Raw genomic sequence first — 22,933 nt, 5'->3', positions numbered from 1 at the left:
TGAGATCATCGACTGAGCCACCTAGGCGCCCCTAAAGATTTTATTTTTAAGTAATCTCTATGCCCATCATGGGGCTTGAACTCACAACCCCAAGATCAAGAGTCGCATGCTCCACTGACTGAGCCAGCCAGCCAGGCACCCCTATGCAACTACTTTTAATTTATTTTTTTTTAAGATGTTGTTTGTTTATTTGACAGAGAGAGACAGGGAGAGAGGGAACACAAGCAGGGGGAGTGGGAGAGGGAGAAGCAGGCTTCCCACTGAGCAGGGAGCCCGATGCAGGGCCCGATCCCAGGACCCTGGGGTCATGACCTGAGCCGAAGGCAGATGCTTAATGACTGAGCCACCCAGGCACCCCTGCAATTGCTTTTTAAATCAGTTAAGAGAATAAAGGAAAAGAAATATGTGATTGTTCTGTCTTAAAAAAAAAAATTTTTTTAAGAACAGTTTTAGATTTACTGACAAATTAAACAGTAATAGGGAGTACCTGTATGTACCTCTGGCCTGTTCTGTCTCTTATTAACATCTTACAATAGTGTGGTTCATTTGTTACAATTAAGGAACCAGTGATGATGTGTTATTATTAACTAAAGTCCATGTTTTATTCAGATTTCTGTAGTGTTTCCTCATGACATTTTTCTGTTCCAGAATCCTGTTCAGGATACCACATTATAATTAGTTGCCACGTCTCCTTAGACTTCTCTCGCCTTTATCAGTTTCTTAGGCTTTTCTCATCAAGTTTTTGATAAAACTTGACAGATTTGAAGAGTGCTGGTTAGGTATTTTGGTACATTTTTCCTCAATTGAGATTTGCCTACTGTTTTTCTCATGGTTAGACTGGGTTTATGGGTTTTGGGGCAGAAGACCCTAGAAGTAAAATGCCATTTTCATCACATCATGTCAGAGGTACATCCTGTCTACATAATTAGTCACTGTTGACCTCGATCACCTGGCTGAGTTCATGTTTGTCAGATTTCTCCACTGCCAGGGTATTTGTCCCTCTCCCTTTTCCTCTTTGGAAGGAAGTCACTGTGTGCAGCTCACACTTAAGGAGCGGGGGGTTATGCTCCACTTTCTTTTTTTTTTTTAATATTTATTTATTTGACAGAGAGAGACGCAGAGAGAGAAGGGAGCACAAGCAGGGGGAGTGGGAGAGGGAGAAGCAGGCTTCCCACAGAGCAGGGAGCCCGATGCGGGGCTCGATCCCAGGACCCCGGGATCATGACCTGAGCCGAAGGCAGATGCCCAATGACTGAGCCACCCAGGCGCCCCTATGCTCCACTTTCTTTAGGGCAAAGTATCTACATAAATAATCTGGAATTCTACTGCCTAGGATATTTGTCAATTCTTCATTTGTTAATTTATTCACTCATTTATATTAGTATCAACTTAAGGATATCTAATACTCTTTAATGTTGTTGCTGAAATTGTTCCAACTTTGGCCATTGAGAACTTTCAGTTGGCTTCTGTATTCCTTTGATACACTCCTGTCATATGTTTTTTTTCCCCTGCCAGAACTTATTTATTTTCTTTTTTTTTAAGATTTTATTTATTTATTTGACAGAGGGATATAGAGAGAGCACAAGTAGGCAGAGCAGCAGGCAGAGAAAGAAAGCCAAAAGACAAAGCAACTAGAAACAGCAAAAATATAATGAAATCTAGGTCCTAGAGAAAAAAACAAGACTTGCAGGGCGCCTGGGTGGCTCAGTTGGTTAAGCGTCTGTCTTTCTTCCTGTTTAAATTTTTTTTCTCTTGGGGGTAAATTGTTAAGTAACCATCATGTGTGTTAAAGCCTACTTGGTAATACGTCAATGATTTAGGAAAGGATTGGTCTTAATTATCAAAATATTAGTTGTAGAATGTTAAGGAATGCATTTAGATTTTAAATTTTCTTTAGGTTATATTTAAAACTAAACTTTGCCGGGTACCTTGTTTTAATGGACATGTAATATGTGTAGTTATCATTTAATTTGTGATTCTAATATATTTGAGACTGTGCTATATAAATCACTCCATGATTTACAACAGTTTAATCTCCTTAGGGAAATTGTTTGACTTATGCTCTTTGTCTAGATATTTTTTCTTCACAGAATAAGGCAAAATTCAGCTGCAGTTATCACAGATTTTGCATCAGTAGGGTCTGTGCAATGGGCTTATTTGTTTTTTTAGCTTTTTGGATGTGGAGATTTGGCAGTGTGCATCTAAAAGCAATGATTATGTAAGATGTTTAGTGAAAGGGTGGGATTTGACTCTATCACGACTCTACCACTTCTGAGTTGTGCCCTCAAGCAAGTTAGTGTTCTTTTCCAGGCTGTTTCCAAATCTATAGAATGGAGATAATAATAATGATACCAGTATCTAGGGTTGTTGGAAGGATTAAATGAGGTAGCACATGGAAAGAGTTTTAACAGAGTGACTGGCATAGCCTATGTCTGTCAAACTATTACTGTGTGGTAAAAAATTTATCTCTAGTAGTTCTTTGAGTTTGGGGATGAATACATTCTTTGTTTAATATGAAAATAGAAGATTTTATTTATGTCTTTTATGTATAAGCTAATAACTATTATGTTCTTTAGTCTTTCATTATAATTATTTTCTAAATTATATTTAGTACCATGTTTATCTGGGTAAAACAGTAGGGATATGGGAAGCTGTGTCCCAACCAATCCAGGACTCCGCAGAGAAAATAATCATAGTTAGAAAGAAGACATAGCCCCATATTTTCAGCACAGGAAGCAAGTGTACGAGCTCATTTAATTATTGACTTTGTAATATTATAGAAGCTATCAAGTAAATCAAGGGACTGGTTTTTCTTTTTCTATATCGGGCTTCCACTTTATTTTTACTAATTGTCTCTTAAATGTGCATCTACGGCTTGGTTTTCTGTACCTCTTCATAACAGAATGATAAGCACTTGGTTGAATTGTCAAATTGCAGTGGTTTATTGTATCTTTCTTTGTTTCTAGGATGATTGAGGAAAGTGGGAACAAGCGGAAGACCATGGCGGAGAAAAGGCAGCTGTTCATAGAAATGCGTGAGTCCTGAGTGCTTCTGGATTCCTTGTCTGTATGTGTGGGGATGCCTTTTTTTTTTTCCCCCCGATGAAGTCACAGCTTTAAGCATTAGCATGTTCCAATTTTTTTTTTTTAAGATTTGTTCATTTTAGAAAGAGGCAGAAAGAGAGAGTATGAGTGGGCCGAGGGGCAGAGAGAGAGGGGTAGGGAGGGAATCTCAAGCAGACTCCCTGCTGAGCACGAAGCCTAACCCGGGGCTCCATCTCATGACCTGGAGATCATGACGGAGGCTGGAGACAATAGTTGGATGCTTAATCGACTGAGCCACCCAGGTACCTCACAAATTAGCATGTCCCAAGCTTAGGTAGGGAAGAAAGGGAGTTAAAGAATCATGGAGTTGACGGACCTCAAGCCAGAGCATATATTATAATTGAGTTGACTTGAATTGCTTTCTTCAGCAAGATCGTTAATACTAAGGCAGAAATGTTACCTAGAATATCTGTGAGTTTAAGATTTATTTTTAAGTAATCTCTGCAACCAATGTGGGTCTCAAATTTACAGTGCTGAGATCAAGAGTCACCTGCTCTGCTGACTCAGCCAGTCAGGTGCCCCAAGGCACACCAGTCAGTTTAGATCTCTTGCTGTAACTCCCTTGTTACCATGAGCTTGCAGGTAATGAGAAATAATTAATACATTGTATAAGTTACCTTTTACTAGATACAGATTCTAAGGTGTAGAGATCTACGTGTTAGGACAACACTTAGAGCTATAGGAATAATTAAAAGCACAAATGTGGGGGCACCTGAGTGGCTCAGTCATTAAGCGTCTGCCTTCAGCTCAGGTCATTATCCCAGGGTCCTGGGATTGAGCCCCGCATTGGGCTCCCAGCTCCGCGGGAAGCCTGCTTCTGCCTCTCCCACTCCCTCTGCTTGTGTTCCTTCTCTTGCTGTGTCTCTCTCTGTCAAATAAATAAATAAAATCTTAAAAAAAAAAAAAGAATGAACCCTCATGTAAACTACAAACTTTGGGTGTTATAATTTGTCAACACAGGCCCATCAGTTGTAGCAAATGTACCCTCTGGTGGGGGGTGTTGTTAATGGGGGAAGTTGTGCATGTGTGCTATGGGAACTTGCTGTTCCCGCCTCTTAGTTTTACTGTGAACCTAAAACTGCTCTAAAAAAGTGAAGTCTTAAAAAAAAAAAAGATGGATAGACCTACGATATGTAAAAATCTATTAATGACCCACTGTGGCACAGAAATTAAGTCAAGTCACCTAAGGTTATACAGCCAAGATGCAAACAGAAAGATCAGTAGATTCAAAATTTCCATAAAATCAACCCAAAACCTAGATGATAGAACCCTATGATAAGGCTGACAAAAGATGATTTTTACATCCATAGAAGGTAATAATGCTGGACATCTGGGGGGATGTTGGAAAGGAGAGAGCATGGCTTTTAGCAGCAGGCACCACTGTCAGCAATGCAATTCTTCCCATGAAGAAAGAGGGGAGACAAGAAGCCATACTCACCAAAGATCTCCAAAACAGTCCATATCCTTGAGTTTGTTACAGAGAAAGGCCACTTGTCTGAGCTCTATGTGTCAGTATGATGACATTCACTAAGCAGCAAACCCAAATCTTCACAGAATACCTTTCTACTCCAAAGATCTACCCTAGTTGTGCTCCCTTGCATGCTCATGTTTATTTACTGAAGGCACCCCAGGCACTTCTTAGTATCAGGATTTATTGTTTATCTACTTGGTTTCCTTATTTTGTCTGTTTCCCCTCACCAAAATGTAAGCAGTATGCGAGAAGTCAGGGACTATGTTCTGTTCTCCCCTTAACCCTGGCACCTACAACAGTGCCTGGAACATAATAGATTTTCAATAAATGTGTTAAAAAATTAATGAAAAGATGACCCCTATGCTGAGCCTTAATGGTGAGCAGGTGCAACAAGGCAGATGAAGGTGAGCCCAACTGCAGGAGCAAAGCCAATTCAGTACTGCTGGGAAATGACACACATGGTGGGTGATGGCAACTGGCAACCTGAGAACTGAGGATAAAAGAGACCAGGAGGGCTTGCCTGTGGGAGGGCTTGCCTGGTGTGCCTAGGAGCTCAGGCTTTCTTGGGAGAGTGACGAGGAGCAACTAAAGGGATTTAAGAAGGAAGTAACACAGATTTATACAGTTCACTCCATACAGCATCACCGATCACAGATTTGAAAGGGTTGACCGTGGAAGAAGGGATCCAAATCAGTTTGCTTTAGTTCAGAAAAGTAACAATGATAAAATATTAATCAAAACTAACCACGTTAAATACCTACTACTCTGGGTCCAGCACTGTGCTAAGTGCCTAAGTGACATTATCCCATTTAATCTTCACAATCATTCTATGAAGTAGATACTATTCCCATTTTATGGACAAGGAAACTGTGGCACAGAGATTAAGTCAAGTCACCTAAGGTTATACAGCCAAGATCCAAATACAGGCAGTCTGACGTTAGAGCCTGGATTCAAAGCCACTGTGGTACGAGGAACAGATCATCCAAGACTCCCTTATGAGGTAAAACTCAGCTGCATTTTGTGATTTCTTTGGAGGTGGAAGGTGAGGTAGAGGGAAGTTACTGCAAGGTTTCTGGCTCGGATGACTAGCAGTCAGAGACTCAGAACTACAAAACTCCTAAAAGATCATCCAGACTCACTACACGAGTCACCCAGGCACCCCGAGGGTTCATTCCTGATGTTGTACATTCTTTGGGACTGTATTATTTTTAAAGAAAGACAGTTTGGACTATTATTTTTGCAACTCTTTTTTTTTTTTTAAGATTTTATTTATTTATTTGAGAGAGAGAGAGAGAGAGAGAATGAGCCAGGGAGAGGGGCAGAGGGAGAGGGACAAGCAGACTCCCGGCTGAGCACAGAGCCTGATGCAGGGCTCGTTCCCAGAACCCTGAGATCATGACTGGAGCCAAAATCAAGAGTTGGACGCTCAACTGACTGTGTCACCCAGGCACCCTCTCAGATATTATATTGAAGAATAGGGAGGATAGCGGTCATCCTTGCCTTGTTTTTGACTTGATAGAAGTAATATTTTGCTATTAAAATGACATTTGTTGTAGGTTTTGTGTTGTTTATCAGGTTAGGGAACTACTTCTAGGTTCTAATTTACCAAGAGTTTTTACTCTTATTTTCTTTAAATCATGAATGAGTATTGAATTTTATCAGATGTTTTCTGTTTCTCTTGAGATTAATATTTCTCCTTTACTCTGTAAATATAATGCTAGGGCTGACAGTCTTTTCCTTAAAGGGTCAGAAAGTAAATATTTTAGGATTTGCAAGCTATATGATGAGTTCTCTGTCACAGTGACTCAACTTTGCTGTATAACATGAAAACAGTCATAATGATTTGATAATTTAGTTAGGTTGTAATTTTTCATGTTGTGTGACCTTTACTATTATTCCTTTCTATAATATTCTTAAGCCTTTCTGTTTTTAGACAGTATGTTTAAATGCCCTACTATTCTTTCTATGCTTAGTATTTTCTCTTGTAGACTCTAAGTGCCATGAGAATAAGGATCACATCTATTTATGTTGGTAGCCCCAGTAGCTTGATAAATATTTATTGAAAGAAGAGTGGAATAAATTACAAAGAAGTAATTTGGTAGCTTACGATTCTTATATGGTATAAAATCACTAAGAAAAATGAAAGGTGGTAAGTTAGAACAGTAGTTCTTAACTCTGGTGCTAAACTATAGGTGAAACTACAAAATGTCTGATGCCAGGCCTCCCGGCTCAGATTCTGATTTTATTTTTTCTTTTCCAAAATTTTGTCAGTTTTATTGGACTTTTCAAGGAACTTTGGCTTTGTTGATCCTTTCCATGTATCTTTGTTTCTGCCTCATTATTTTGTGCTATTGTGTTTATTACTTTCTTCTTTTTACTTCAGGCGATTCTATTGTTCTTTTTCCAACTTCTTATGTTGGGTAACTCAAGCCATTTATTTTCAGACTTTTTTCCTCTCTTATGTAAGCACTTAAGAACTTCTTTCCTGTGATTTTCTATTTTTGCATTCCATGTGTTCCGATAGATGCCATTTTCATGATCACTTCTCTGTGGTTTCTAACTTCTCTTAGGAATAATTAGAAGTACCCTTTTAAATTTGCAAATAAATGACTTTTAATTAAAAAAATATTTAGCTTAATTGAGATGTGGGTCAGGGAATGAAGGCTGTTCTAGAATCTTTGAATTTGGTGATATTTTTTGTTATATGTTTTTGTAAATATTCCATGTGTGCTTGAAAATAATGTGTCTGATTTCTTCATTATTTAGATTTAATTTGTTACATGTTTTACTCAGACCTTTTTTGTCCTTACTGATTTGACCGCCTAATTACTGAAAGTTGTAAAGAAATCTCTGCTTTGATCATGGACTTTAATTTTTTACCCCTTAGTTCTGACAATGATTTGAAGCTTTTGTTCTCAGATGGACATGTATTAAAATATTACGTCTACCTAGGAAATTGAATGTTTTGTCATTATGTAGGTATACTTTTTTTCTAGTGATGCTTTTTGCTGTGAAGTTTATTTTGTTGTTATTAATAGAGCTGTACCGGTTTTCTTTTGGTTAGTATGCCTTGTACAGTATCTTTTCATTCTTTTAAAAAACTTTCCATTTCCTTATGGTTTTTTTTTTTAAGATTCATTTATTTATTTTGGTGGGGGGGGTGGAGGGGCAGAGGGAGAGAGAGAATCCTAAGCAGACTTCATGCTGGGAGTGGAGCCCAACATGGGGCTTGATCCCATGACCCTGAGATCATGACCTGAGCCGAAATCAAGAGTCAGATGCTTAAGTGACTAAGCCCCCCAGGCGCCCCTGTATCTTTATGTTTTGTGTGTATCTCCTGTAAGCGGTGTAAGCTAGATTATTTAACAACAACTATTGTGACTGGCGGTCTTTGCTTTTTCACTGAAGAATTTATCCTGTTTAAATTTTTTTTGTGAATACAGATACATTTCACTTTTTCTTCCATCTTGTTTTGTGCTTCAGCTGTGTCCTTACTCTGTTGTTTTTCCTTCCTTTCTTGCCTTCCTTAGATGAATTGAGCTTCTTCCTTCCATTCCACTTTTCCATCTTCTTGGTGGTGGGTTGTATATTCTTTTTCTATTCTTTTTGTGACTACCCTACAAATTCTAACATCAATTAAAATGAAGTCCAGAGCTTATCAATATTTATAACTTTATTCAAAGCAATACAGGAATATTAGATAGTTTTAGAGCACCTCCTTCATGAAATATATGCTATTTTTAGTATTATCTTTTTTAACACCACAAATTAGACTTTATAATTCTTTTGTATGGTCAGTTTTTCTTTTGTCTAACCTATTTGATGACCACTTTCTTTGTTTGTTTTAAAAATTTAAGTCTAAATCTAGGTGGAGCCAGTCATGTGTCCCTAACATTTCCTTTTGTGGGATTTTTTTTTCTTTTGTTTCTAGTTCACCCACTGACAGAGTCACCATTCTGTGGTCTGTACCTTCCTCTCTGTTGGGACCTCTGGCTTCATCTCTGGTCCCCAGGGTTTCTAATCATACTGGCAAGAAAAAAACAAGGAAGTCATTTATGTTTATTTTTGTTACTTATTCAGACTCTTACTCTCTTGAAAAATTTTGCTTATTAAAAATTGTTGTAGGGGCACCTGGGTGGCTGTCATTAAAATGTCTGTCTTCGGCTCAGGTCATGATCCCAGGGTCCTGGGATCGAGCCCCGCATCAGGCTCCCTGCTCTGCTGGAAGCCTGTTTCCTCTCCCACTCCCCCTGCTTGTGTTCCCTCTCTCGCTGTATCTCTGTCAAATAAATAAATAAAAATCTTTATTAAAAAAAATGGTTGTAAGGGTTTCAGACAGTTCAGAAATGTTACTATCCTTACATTTACTAGGTTGTTATGTCTTCTCTTTTTCTTTCTCTTCTCTTCATCTCGTTAGTTAAATGCCTTTTTAACAAAATATACTTCCTTACCCCTTCTGTGGGTGTGCCGAGCACCTCTACCAAATCCTGGGGCTCCCTAGAATGCAGTTTGGAATCCTGTGTTCTAGCTGAAGAAGGCTACATGCATCAACATGTTTATACAGGGAAAAGAGTTGCTTTCCCCACTACTTTTATCATCTCCTTGTATTAGCTTTTCCAAAATTGTATAGTTTGTGTAATATTTTGACTTTACTTGGTATATTTTTGGGGGAAAGCAGATCAGTCTTTTATACCAGCAACAAAGAACTTTGTAATTTTCGGTTATTTATTCATTCAATAAATATTTCAGGTGCTAGTTTTATTATGTCCTTTTGAGCATATAGTAGCAAACAACACAACAATAAAATGGTCTCTGCCTTCATGAAACTTATTTTCCTGAAATTGGAAATAAGGAATGATAGGGCAGTTGGAGCCATGATTGGGGAAGCGTGGGGGGTCCAGGAAGGGATCTGGGAGGAAGCGATGTCTAGGCTGAGTCAGTTCAGTGATGTGATGAAGAAAGGGCTGGAGCAGTAAGTAGCACTTACAAAGGCTCAGATGAGACAGCTGGGCATGTTTGGGTAATTATATGTAGCCCGTACTGATTGGAGTTGGGTGTGAGGTAAATTTGAGAGTTGCACGAGCCAGACCTTGTAGCCGAGTTGGGTAGTTATGTGTTTTTGAAACCTAGCTTGATTACAGGACTCTCTGGAATGAAGATTCCAGGTTCCTGTCCAGGACGCTCTGATACAAGCTTCTGATACAAGCAGATACAATAAAACCCTTCCATTTGACTCTTTGCTTTCCTTGGGATTTGGTTATACTATAGAAGTTGATATCCTATTCTCATGAATGAGGAGAGTCATAATGTAGAAAGAAGGGTTAATCCTTTCTCATCCTTTCCCTGTACCTCTTGGGTACTCAGTATTTTTAGATTGTCTCCTGTCCATCCAGGAGCTTGGGCTCTCCACCTGTGGCTAGAGTTCTGCCTGTGTGTTTAGTTAGGACCCTTTATACCATTCCTTGATAAGCTTGAAATATACTGTATGACATTAGTATTAAAGTGACGTTTCAGTGTATTTCTTATAATGAATTCTCAGAATGAATGATAATAGAGTGAAGAGTCATCTTTTCTAGTCCACAGTATCCAAAGGGATAACATAATCATTTTAGTTTCTTCACTGGGGGCTTTCTGTTCTATTTTTTATGTGCCAAACTACCATATTTTCTGATCAGGAAATCAACATGACGCTTACGTAAGGGAAATTTTTGTAAAAAAAGTGAAGGCTATTCTTAGAGCAGTGTCTGAGGATTTTCCTTATAGAAACGAGGAAAGATGACTGCTTCAGAAGAAGGTAAATGTATGAGAAAAATGACAAAGAGTAATACTTGATTCTTGAATAGCACCTAGAACTTCAGGGGCTGGAGCTTGTTGGGTTTCCCATTTTCCTCAGCTAGTTCCCTTTGGACTTGTGTGATATTTGCCCTATTTCATTCTTCATCTGAAGAGAGTGAGTTCTATACCATATGCACTGACGTTTTCCTGTCATTACTTCTCCACTAGCAAACATGGCCCAATAAATGTCCTGCAGTCTGATTGATCAGATTAGTACTCTTTCTGTTTGGTTAGTTGGGGATGGACTTCCCTTTCCCAGCTGCTTACCATTGACTTCCTAGTATTTACCATAGAAGTGGTATAGAAGGAAAGATTCACTGCGGTTATGAGGGTTCTCCATCAGGATTTTTGTCAGGCTGGCAGACGGGATAAGGTAGGCAAAACTGCTGGCATGGAGTGGTCACATAGAAAGTGCACCTAACTCTTCCTGACCCCTTTTGTTTTCTCAGAAGGCCTGGTTGACATGTGATATATGGCCCGTGCACACGCTGTGGAATAGTCACTTCCCAGCATCGAGAAATTCAGTGGTAAATCCCGTTGAACATCTGTTGTTTGTACTTTTTTCAGGTGCTCAGAATTTTGATGTCATACGACTATCAACTTATAGAACAGCTTGCAAATTACGATTTGTACAAAAACGATGCAACCGTAAGTCATTTCAGCTAATTTCTGTGATAGCTGGATAGTGCACTCAGTAATAGAAAATAAAAGGTTTTAGTATCTTTTAGTCATATTGTAATGTTAATTGAATTATTTTTGTCTTCAGTGTTTATTAAAATGTAAGTTTTGTCATGGAAAGAACTTGTCATTTACTCTGTGTCCCTCAAAATGTTTACAAAATTCAATAATGTAACTGCTTTTGAGGCTGGCATAGTATTAATACACTTTAAATGAGAGAATTGATTTCTCCTTCTCACCTGTTTTAAATAACTTTTATATAAAATTAATACGATAATCAGATTCTGGAAGAAAAAAACATTAATGTGCTGATAGAGGTGTAATAAGTTAATTTTCTTGATTAAAATGAATACAACATGAATCAGCCTTTTCTATAAGTAATCACTGAGAATTGCTACTTATAAGTAAATAAAATATGTTTGTGTGTGTGTGTGTGTGTATGTATATATATAGGCCTGTATATATATATATATATATATATATACACACACACACAGACACATAAAATCTTTTTTCTCTTAATTTCCATGAAGATAAACTAACTTATGACAGAATTATTGTACTTTTCTCGTGTGTGTGTGTGTGTGTGTGTGTGTGTGTGTGTGTGTATTAATGAAGAATGGTTTTGTATAATGGGTATAATGGAAAGAACATTGGCTTTAGAATTGGAAAAACCTGAGTTTTAAAATGTCTTGGTTTTTGGCATTTACTATAAACATGTGATGTTGGGTAAGTCACTTTACATCTGAATACTTCTACCCTACTTTAAGTGTTATTTTCAGAAATCTTAGCATAAAATTCTCTCTAGAGAGTTTACCATGCCATCCTGACTGAAGTCTCTGGTTTCCTAAAGCATTGTTTTTCAAATTATGGGTTGTGACCCATTAAGGGTTCATGAAATCATTTTGATGAGCTGTAGCCAGAGTTTAAAACATGTAATAAAGAAAAGAAGAGAGAGAAAAAAATCAGAACACAAATTATGTGGTAAGTCTAAAAGTATTTTGTGAAACTTTTGTTTTTTATATATCTAGAAGAGAGAGAGAGAGAGAGAGAGAGAGAGTGTGTGTGTGTGTGTGTGTGTGTGTTGGTGTTGATTTAAATATATTTCTGTGGGTTGCAGTAAAAAAATTTAAAAACCACTGTCAGAGCAACTACCATTTTAATAATTCTTCCTGTAATTATTCTTGGGAAACAGTAGTCTATGTGTGGAGTGTTGAGAGTCTGAAACCCGGCTACTGGCATTAGTAATGTACAGTGAAAGATGCATTGTTCTAGAACTTTTATTTTGTCACCTAGGATTCTTTAATCAGACTGAATTTTTTTTTTTGTGGGTGTACAGTTTAGGTAGGAGTAAAATTTCAGTTTTGTCCACATGTATGTTCTATTGTCTCTATACTGTTTATTGAAAAAAACCACCCTTTTTTCTTCACTGCCCCAAAATCTTTCCTCATACTCATTAGGAGAAATATATAAGAATGTTCATAGCAGTTTCTATATATGAGAGGACCTGCTTTTGGACTCTTGTCTTCCACTGGTCTATCCTACCAATAACCACTACTGTAGCTTTATAATAAGTAGTCGTTTTTTTTTTTTAAGATTTATTCATTTATTTGAGACAGAGAGAGAGTGTGAGGGGGCTTGGGGCAGAGAGAGAGGGAGAGAGAATCTCAGGCAGACTCTGGGCTAAGCAAGGAGCCCAACTCAGGGCTCAATTCCGACCCTGAGATCATCACCTGTGCCAATATAAAGAGTCAGATGCTTAACCAACTGAGCTACTCAGGCACCCTGCTTTATAATAATTCTTAATATCAGATAGAGCAATTCTTCCTACTTTGTTCTGTTTTTCTTTTTAAGATTGAGACATTTTTGGCCTTTTACATTTATTTTCATATGCATTTTAGAATCTGATTATCAATTTCTACTAAAAGCAAACAAAATAAAACAAAGAACTCTGCTGGGATTTTTTCCATTTTTATTTTTTTTAAAGTATAATTTACATATAGTAAAATTTATCCTTTTAATGGAGAGCCCTGTGGCATTTTGTTGGGACTGCACTGAATCTATAGGTTAAGTTGGGGATAATCAACGTATTTCCAATTTGAGATTACCTCCTGTGAACATGGTATATCCCTCCATTTATTTAGGTCTTTAATTTCTACCAATTATATTTATAGATTTTTTTTTTGTAGAGATGTTGCATTTCCTTCATTGGATTTATTCCTAAATCTTTGCTGATTTATGCTACTATTATAAATAGTATTTTAAAATTTCATTTTTGTTAGTAATATAAATACAGTGACTTTTATATCTTGTATCTAGTAATCATTCTAGACTCAAATATCAATTTAGTAATTTATCTGGAGAATCTGATTTTCTACCTGTAGAATTTTGTCATTTCTGAATAATGACAGTTAAATTTCTTCATTTCTGAAACTCACATGGTTAATTACTGCTTATTTATATTGGTTAGGACCCAAAGTACAGTAGAAATGATGATAGTGAGCATTGCCTTTTTTTTTTTTGATAAAGATTTATTTATTTATTTTAGAGAGAAAGAGCACGATTGTGTGAGCGTGCAGAGGGTCAGAGGGAGGGGGGACAGGGAGAGAATCTGAAGCAGACTCCCCGCTGAGCACGGAGCCTGACATGAGGCTTGATCTCACAACCCTGAGATCTTGACCTGAGCTGAAATCAAGAATGGGATGCTTAACTGACTGAGCCACCCAGGCACCCCATTTCTTTTTCTTTTTTTTTAATTGAAGTATAGTTGATACACAATGTTACATTTGTTTCATGTATACAACATAGTGATTCTGTAACTCTTTGTTATGCCATGCTCACTACAAGTGTAGCCACCATCTGGCACCACAGAACGCTATTACAGTAACATTGACTGTATTCCCTATGCTTTTCTTTTTATTCCCGTGACTTAATCATTCCCTAACTAAAAGCCTGTATCTCTCATTCCCCTTCACTCATTTTGTCCATCTCCCTCCCTCCCTCCCTCCCTCGGGCAACCACTAGTTTGTTTTCTGTATTTATGGGCCTGTTTCTGGTTTTTTGTTCTTTTGTTTTTTTTATATTCCACATATAAGTGAAATCATATGGTGTTTGTCTTTCTCTGACTTATTTCACTTAGCATAATACCCTCTCCATCCATCCATGTTGAAAATGGTAAAATCTCATTATTTTTTATGACTGAATAATATTCCATTCTATATGTATACCACATCCTCTTTATTTATTCATCTATCGATGGACATTTACTTGGATGCTACCATATATTGGCTCATGTAAATAAATGTTGCGCTAAACAGAGGGGTGCATATATCTTTTTGAATTGGTGTCTGCGTTTTCTTTGGGCAGATACCCAATAGTGGAAATACTCGTTCGTATGGTAGTTTTATTTTTAATTTTTTGAGGAACCTCCATACTGTTTTCCACAGTTACTGTACCAATTTACATTCGATAGTGGGCATTTCTTACCTCGTTCACAATATCAGAGGAAAGGCTTTCAACATTTTACTATTAGGTAATATGTTTGCTGCAGTTTTCTGTAAATACCCTTAATCAGATTAAGGACATTGCCTAGTACTGTGTTTCTTCATTTCTGAAGTGGTCTTTTTGACGATTTGTAATTTAATCTCATTTTGATCAGAGAACATGGTTGATATAACTTGAATCCTTTGACATTTGCCAGGATTAGCTTTATGACTCAGGATAAGATCAATTTTCATACACATTGTTTGTGTTCTTGAAAATAGAGCATATTCTCTAATCACTGGGGGCAGTATTTCATATAGTGCCCATTATGCCTACTTTGCCAGTTGTAATATTTGTCTATATCTGCACTTATGCTTTGTACCTTTGCTCTATCACTTACTAAGAAAAACGTGTTAACAGCTCCCACGAAGTTTGTAAATTTGTCTCTTTGATGTTTTGTTAAATTTGACAATATATATTTTTGAGGCTATTGTAGGGAAGGCAAAACCTTACCTGCACCCTCTTAGGGTCTCTGGTCAGGCCTGAGAGTTAAATTGACATAAGACAGATTAGCAGAAGAGCACACAGATTTTTACATGTACCTGGAGCCCCTATAGCAAAATGAAGACCCGAAGGAGGGATGAGGCCTATGTGCTGATAGACTAGGGAAGGAGTAGCACTTGTGGAAAAATAACTAAAATATATGGGGAGTCTCAAGGAAGATAAGGGTTATTCTAATAAAATCTATGCAGATTTCTCTTGGCCTCAATTCACTGTCTCTGGGGATAAGAATGTTTCCCCTTGGAATAGGGAGGGCATCTTTCACTTGGGAGTTTATTTCCTGCTTTCCGGAAGAAAAGAGAAGTTTAGCATGAACTTCTTGGCACCTGCTGTTTTTCAAGTGTCAAAATAGCTCAAAATAATCCTTATGCCAAAGTGGCGTATTTTGGGATCTTACTCTGCCACCCTGCACCATTCTGTTGGATGTAAATAAATGAAAAGTTTTTATACCTTTCTGATGAATTAAAACTTTTAAATTGTTGACAGTTCATTTTCTTTGTGTTTTAGTCCATCTTGTTGATATCTGGAACATGATTGAAGCCTTCCGAGACAATGGCCTTAATACACTGGACCATACCACTGAGATCAGTGTGTCCCGCCTCGAAACTGTCATCTCCTCTGTCTACTACCAGCTGAACAAGCGCCTTCCTTCTACTCACCAAATCAGCGTGGAGCAGTCCATCAGCCTCCTCCTCAACTTTATGATTGCTGCATATGACAGGCTAGTACCTTGCATGCTTACTTCATTTTAAGAATGTTTGTCCCTTAGTCATCCTTCTTCCAGATTGCCTTGCTGAGGGTTGTCAACTTAGAATCACAGTGAAAAGGGAAATTATTCCATCTAAGTTCCTTCTAAAGACTGGTTAAATGCCAGAGTGACTCACTGTCCTAGGGCATGTCACGTAGTAAGTGCTATAAAATTATGGAGAATCACAACACTGAGACATATTGTTTGGTCAAATTATAGGTACCTTAGGTAGCTGTTCTCTCTCCAGAGAAATATAGCTAAGTTGTGAATTTGATTATGGGCTTTCTATTTGACCTTAAAGCTAACCTTTCTTTACTCTGTGTAATAGTAAATGCCCCTTGACTCTAGTCTTATTTTCTTCTCGTTATGTTTAGGATACTATTTTAATTTTTTCAGTGCAGAACGTTGTCTTTACACCTTATAGCACTAGAAGAAAACTATTTAAGTGTACTCCAAATTAAAACAGAAATGATTTGCTATATTTGTATTCATGGAGAATAAAGTTGGTGTTATAAAAAACAAAAAGAAATCATAAGTGATGGAAGCACAAAAGTTAATATTTATATTCCAGGAACCAAGAGTTTAGATTTTTGATTTCTGATATATTGTTGATCATCTGGTTTGGATGCATTAATTCTTTCTGCTTCATTTTTTTCTCTCCATAGACCTACTTTGAGTTCATACATTTGTAAAATGTTATTCATTACACTTTATAATATTGAAGACTGTGAATTAATGGTAAAAGTCTGCAGGTGTTGGGCGCCTAGGTAGCTCAGTTGGTTAAGTGACTGCCTTCGGCTCAGGTCATGATCCTGGAGTCCTGGGATCGAGTCCCGCATCGGGCTCCCTGCTCAGCAGGGAGTCTGCTTCTCCCTCTGACCCTCTCCCCTCTCATGCTCTCTCTCTATCTCATTCTCTGTCTCAAATAAATAAATAAATAAATCTTTAAAAGTCTGCAGGTGTCAAAGCCAAAGTCACAATGTAGGCACTCACTAAATTCACATTTTTATAAGATGTTATCAAATTAGATAGTCTATCTTTTAATAAAAAATTTTAGGAAATTTTTATTTTTATTTATTTTGTTTATTCTTTTAAAGATTTTATTTACTTATTTGAGAGAGAGAGCTAGAAAGCATGAGCATGGGGAGAGAGGCAGAGGGAGAGGGAGAGGCAGACTCCCCATTGAGCAAGGAGCCTGATATGGAGCTCGATCCCAGGACCCTGAGATCATGAGCTGAGCTGAAGGCAGATGCTTAACCGACTGAGCCATGCAGGTGCCCCAGGAAATTTGAATTTTTAAAACAAGAGTACACATGAGACATAAGTCCCAGAATTTGAATGCCATTTTTTTTTTTTAAGTAATTTAGGTTAGTGAATCCCTAAGGTTAATTTTATACTGTTCAGGGAATGACTCTTTTGATCCAAAGACCTTAGTAAAAATGGTTATTTCTGTGGTGAATAAGCAGCACATGACACTAATTCACTGAGTAAATCAATTCAGGGTTGCACAACACAAATTAATTCAATAAACAATTTTTTTACAAAATCAGAAATAAAAGTCATCTTACTGTTTAAAAATGATAAGACAGAGATTATAAACTTGATTCCATAATCATGTCAAGTAAGTTAAATACTATGGCTAAGGAAGGAAGGAGAAGCAAGAGCAAAAAGATAGCAAGAGACAACAGGAAGACCAAACTTAGGAGCAGAGGAGTCCTGGGACATAGTCACAGATAGCTGGACACATCCAGACAGAGACAAAGGAAAAGAATAAGCAAACAGTAAATCATATGAAGACAGTTCAGAAGAACAGCACGCTACAGAGAACTAGGAAAAACAAAAAAAGTTGAGTGAGTTAAGAAGAGGAAGAACAGTAGTATGTCAGTGGTGTATTTGGTAATTCTCATGTCATATCCTATTGAAAACTTTGGCCATGGGCATCAGAATCAATCCTCACATCATTGCTAACCTTGAACTCTTACATATCTGATATATATGATAACATCTTATTTTGCTCTTCAGTAATTTGAAATTGGCTTCCATGTACTGGTAAAATGAGAGGATCTGGTTATTGGAATTTTCTTTTTGAAAATTATAGCATTTTGTTATGAAATATTTCAAATATTAGTCTCTCTATTGATTGGCCTCTTTATTACTTAGGCTCGAGAGTCCCTTTGATATGTAGAGTATCTAGTTATTGATTTTAACTAGTCTTTTCAGGATTTTGTATTTCATAATTCTTGAGTTAAAACTTGAATGCAACAATTATTTAATTATTCTTAAGTCCCCTAACCTCTAAATCCACAGTCAAATTTTTAGCCAGGTTGTTTTTTGGTTATAATGGATTATAAGACTATAAAATTACAGTGAGAAATAGGATCTAGACTTTCTCCGCCAAGTGTGTATTTTATTAGGAATTAATTTATTTTAATGCCGAGGATTTAAAATACTTTACATTTGACAACTAAAAACACAGACAACAATACTGTAAGCATCTCTGTAGGATATTAGTAAAAGCTATGAGGGATAGTCAAAACATTTGGATAGCCTCATTTTTTTCCTTATTGGGTCCTCAGTATGACACTATCTGTAGTCATGTGGTCTGGTCCGAAGGTGCAACAAGCGATGCTGTGATCAACTATTTTTTCTTTTCTAAAGAACAAGGATATTGAAACTCCCAGCATGAGGAACAGGAAATCTTTCTTACTCTTCTTCATTTGAGCCAATTTCATTATTTAGGGCTTGTGATTTACAAACTCCCTTTCCATCTCCGATGTCTGTATTAGGTCAGTGTCTTTAGTTGCAAGCAGTAGAGAACCAACTCACATGGGCTTTTGCAGTAAAAGGAAGATAAGGTCACATCACTGAGGAGCCCAGAGGCAGGCCAGCCCTCGATCTTGCTTGTGTCAGAGCCCTGGCTTCAGTTCCCTTCGTAGTGGTCGTGGTTTTGCCCTCCTCTTGTATCAGCTGCATCCTTTTGCTACTTCAAAAAATGCCTGCTGTCAGCTACTACGTGCTTCCCCTTTCAAGTCTAGGAAGCAGAGAGAGCTGGTTTCTTTCAACCCCAAACTAAGGTGTCTGAGCGTCCCTCCAGAAATGTGCATTTGGGCCATGCGTGTGTCAGTGTTATGCTTTTTAGCTCAAACAGATCAGGATTTGTGTCTCTGGAGCAGAGGGTGATTAAATGCTCCCCCTCACTGCTTGTTGCCTCACAGTGGGGGGTAGCTGGACTGGCTGTGAGGGAGACGGCTGCATGTCCACCACGAAACTCTGCAGTATGTCGTAAACGTCTGGCTCCCTTTCCTATTAAATGGCCCCTGCTCTCCACCCATCTCCTAAAATCTGAAACCTGTAAGAATCACTTCCACCCTTCTTTCTCCCTCAGCTTCACATCCAGGCCGTTACCAGGGTCTGTCATTTCTACATCTTGAATCTCGATTCGGTGTGCGTCTCTCCAGCCCCACTGCTACCGCCCAGCCCGCCGCCATCCTCTTCTGCCTGAACTGTTGGCGTGGCCTCTAAGCGCTCTTTTTGCTTGTGCTTTTATCCCCATCCGTTCTTAGAAGTAATAAACATTGTGAGCCCCGCTATCTAACCTGGGAACTTGAACATTAGCAGTAACTTCCATTTGTCTCTCTTGTGCCAGCCCACCGACCTGCACATAAATAAGGTGAACGGGATTCTGATTTTGTGTCACTCATGTTCTTGCTTCTTAAAGAACAGTTTTTTCCACATAGAGAGGCATAAGCACAGTATTGTTTAATTGTAATTATTTTTACTAATTGTAAAAAGAAAGTCATGCTGTCTGTGCTATTATGATTTACTTCCTTCATGCATAATAGCTTTTCAAGATTTGTTCATGTTGCATGTAGCTGTAGTTCAGTTATTTTCACTGTTGCATAGTGTTCTGTTGTGTTCCTGTACATTTTGTTTTCTCTGGGTTCTGGTTCTGAGAAACAACACTGCCTGGAATGTTCTTATATGTACATGCATACAGGTGTTCTAAACTGCTCTCTTGGTCCTAACCTGAGGAATGGAGTTGCTGATTGGGTGGGGGAGGTACATGAAATTCAGCTTTAGAAGATAGTATCAAATTATTTGAATAAATTGCACCAATGCATGAGAGATCCTTTCAATCCACATTGTTTCTAAAAGCCTTACAGTTGTCAGACTTTTCATTTTTTGCTAAATGACATCTCATTGTTGTTTGATTTGCATTTTCTTGATTCTCAAGCATGTCTTTGTGTTTTTTGGCCAAATATATTACTTCTGTGAAGTGCCTGTTCATGTCTTTTGCCCACTCTAGTGTGTTGTTTCTTCTTTTTGTGCTTATTATAGGGGCTCTTCAGAGACTCCAGGTGGCAGTCCTTTCTTGCTTATCTGTGTTGCACATATCTTCTATTTGTAGCTTGACTTTCTACTTTTCTTAGGATATTTTTTTCTTAAAATTTTTTTTTTAGTTATTTTAATTTTTAATTTTTATTTTTGGGGGGAGGTGGGGTGGAGCAGAGGGAGAGAGAGAATTGTAAGCAGGCTCCACACTCAGTTCAGAGCCTGATGTGGGGCTTGATCTCATGACTGTGAGATTTTGACCTGAGATGAAATCAGGAGTCAGATGCTTAACCAACTGTGCCACCCAGGTGCCCCCTCTTAAAGTGTTTTCTAATGAAAAATTTCAAATATATACAAACATAGAAAGAATAGTGTAATAAAACTCAAGGTATCACTCAGCTTCAGTAATTACATCATTGATCTTATTTCTTCTGTGTCCCCAGGCTCTTCCCCCCGCCCCCCACCTTCCTTGGCTTCTTTTGAAGCAAACTCAAGTGTCATTATTTCATGTGCACATATTCCAGTGCACACATTCTGTTGTTTTATAATACTATTCCCCCCCCAGATTTTTGCTCTAAGAGATACTACTGCTTGGAATGTAATGAAATTACATCTTAAATGGAACAAAGCTATAAAAAATCATGTATCTAATGAAACTAGGTTTGTATAAAATCTTCAAAATACATCAGTGTTGAACATATCAATGGAAGGCTCAAGGTTATTGTTTATCATCTAAAATAACAGTATAAAACACTGTTGCTACTTTGAACAATCCAAAGATTTCTTTAGTGTAAAGAGTTTTATGTGTATAATTTATGATGGGTAAATATGGAAAAAGTTGCTGTGTAGTTTGGAAATATGGCTAAGAACTATTTTTAAACCTTGCTTTAGCAACTTAATTTGGATATACTTAAAAGTTCCATAGGTTTCTCTTAATACTGAATGCTAAAAACAAAACAATATAAAAAAGCAAAAACAATTTCATTTTAAATAAGTAATTGTATTCCTTATATTCTGAATATGCCCAGCTAGCATATTATGGAATGGACGTTGCTAAAGAAAGATAATATTAGGTTACAGTCTTCCTCATTAGTGATTTTTAAACAAACTATAATATCCTGGGAGGCACAAATACTTCGCATATTTATGTATAGTATTTACTCTTATCTCCGCTTGTTCTCGGATGGATTCAGGATGGCAGGAAAAAATCCAGCCAAATACAGGTAGGAGAGAAGTAGCGCTGAGTGGGAAGAGTTGGATGCTCACAGTAGCAGCACATTTAGCTCTTACAAGGGTGTAAACATAGCTCTTCTAGGAAATCTCCAGGGGTTGGTGGGGAATGAAGTAGGGGTTTTGGATGTTTTAAAAAGGTAAAGTCCTAAGGGGAAAACTAGTGTAAAATGAAGAGGAACAGCGGCCCTGGTGGAACAGGAGGAGGGGCAGCCCACCTGCCTATGCGGCTCCCCTATGCAGCCACGTGGGTGTCGAGATGTGATGTCACCACAACCGGTTCACTGAGTCACAGTCTCAGGACTTGGTGGCAGGATTATTCAGGGAGCAAAAATGAGTGAACTTGAAGTTCACTTAATACTCTTCCCATAACTTACTCTTTATTTTGTAGCTTTTCTTTCAAGAGAAGTCATGCATTCATGCTAATTTTCGAAGTATCTTCTTGATTTGAGGATTGCAGACCTGTAAAGGGTTGAAACCCCATTAGTTACTATTTCAGAAAAAAAAATTTTTTTTTGCTTATTATTTTGGCCTTATCTTATTGTTTCCATTTATATTTTTTTTAAAGAAAAGGCAAGAAAGGACACACTTTCTGAGTGTTACTTTTTCCTTGCCTTTGTTTCTCTCTGAAAGTGAGGAGAGAGGTAGTAACAGAGGCTTCTCTAGTCCATTCAGTTCCTCCAAATTAATCTGATTAAGACACTGTTTTCATCATGTAACTTCCCACCTCAAGAACCTTCCGAAACTCCCTGTGATTTTTGAATGAGATTCCTACTCCTCAGTTCTAATGGCATCAGTCCTTAATTCCCTGCTCATACCAAGCTCTAAGTAAGCTACTTGAGGCACTTTTCCCAATTTTTCCAACATGACATACTCATTTCTTTCTCCAAGTGCACACACACACACACACACACACACACAACCCCCACCCCACTCAAGTTTTTACTTACCGACCCCATTTTCATTCCTTTGATGACATATAGGATTCATTTATATCATTATTTTGACCTTAAGTTATATAATGCTCTGAGTTGCTTCATGAGTGTACAAATAAGATTGAAGGCCCTTGAGAGCAGAGATTCTACCTTATGTTTCTTTGATTCCTCAATAAACACAGCCTAAATTCTTAATAAATATTTGTAAGGTTGAAATGAAAATTAGGCATTCTGATTGTGATAAAATTAAATAATATTCTAAGTTGATTTTACTTGATTAAGCTGTTTGACATTTGCCAAGTGGATTCTTGATTTGCAGTTGATTATTACATAATCCATCCACTGTGAAACTTTGTAAATTAAAATTAATTGGAAAAATATGAGTTTCTGAAAATCAAAGAGAAATGCTCTTATTACTCTTAGCTACATGTGATAATTGGACTGGTAATAGTGTTTCTAACGTAGAAGTCTATTTTTATGTGAGAAGTACTAATTTATGGTTGGCAGCATCCACAATTGTTGAAGATAGAGAAGCAGCTTGTTTTCTTAAGTAAAA

General features: G+C 37.5%; 1 protein-coding gene across 18 annotated transcripts in view; it reads left to right on the top strand.

Annotated features, from left to right (window-relative positions):
• DTNB (dystrobrevin beta) overlaps positions 1-22,933 on the top strand; it is a 217,428-nt gene that overhangs the window by 14,890 nt on the left and 179,605 nt on the right. For 17 of the 18 annotated variants that reach the window (XM_073897095.1, XM_073897094.1, XM_073897104.1 and 14 more), the window contains 3 exons: positions 2,967-3,034; positions 10,978-11,058; positions 15,640-15,853. In XM_073897095.1, coding sequence (XP_073753196.1) covers positions 2,967-3,034; positions 10,978-11,058; positions 15,640-15,853 — 363 coding nt within the window. Of the gene's footprint in view, positions 1-2,966; positions 3,035-10,977; positions 11,059-15,639; positions 15,858-22,933 lie in introns of all 18 variants that reach the window. The other variant, XM_073897090.1, reaches the window with a different exon arrangement.

Source organism: Callorhinus ursinus, unplaced genomic scaffold (genome assembly GCF_003265705.2).
Source record: "Callorhinus ursinus isolate GAN/ISIS: 27379988/994484 unplaced genomic scaffold, GSC_fseal_2.0 scaffold10, whole genome shotgun sequence".
Lineage (NCBI taxonomy): Eukaryota > Metazoa > Chordata > Mammalia > Carnivora > Otariidae > Callorhinus > Callorhinus ursinus.
Note: the sequence above shows the minus strand (reverse complement) of the source record. Positions and strands in the feature narration are given on the sequence as shown.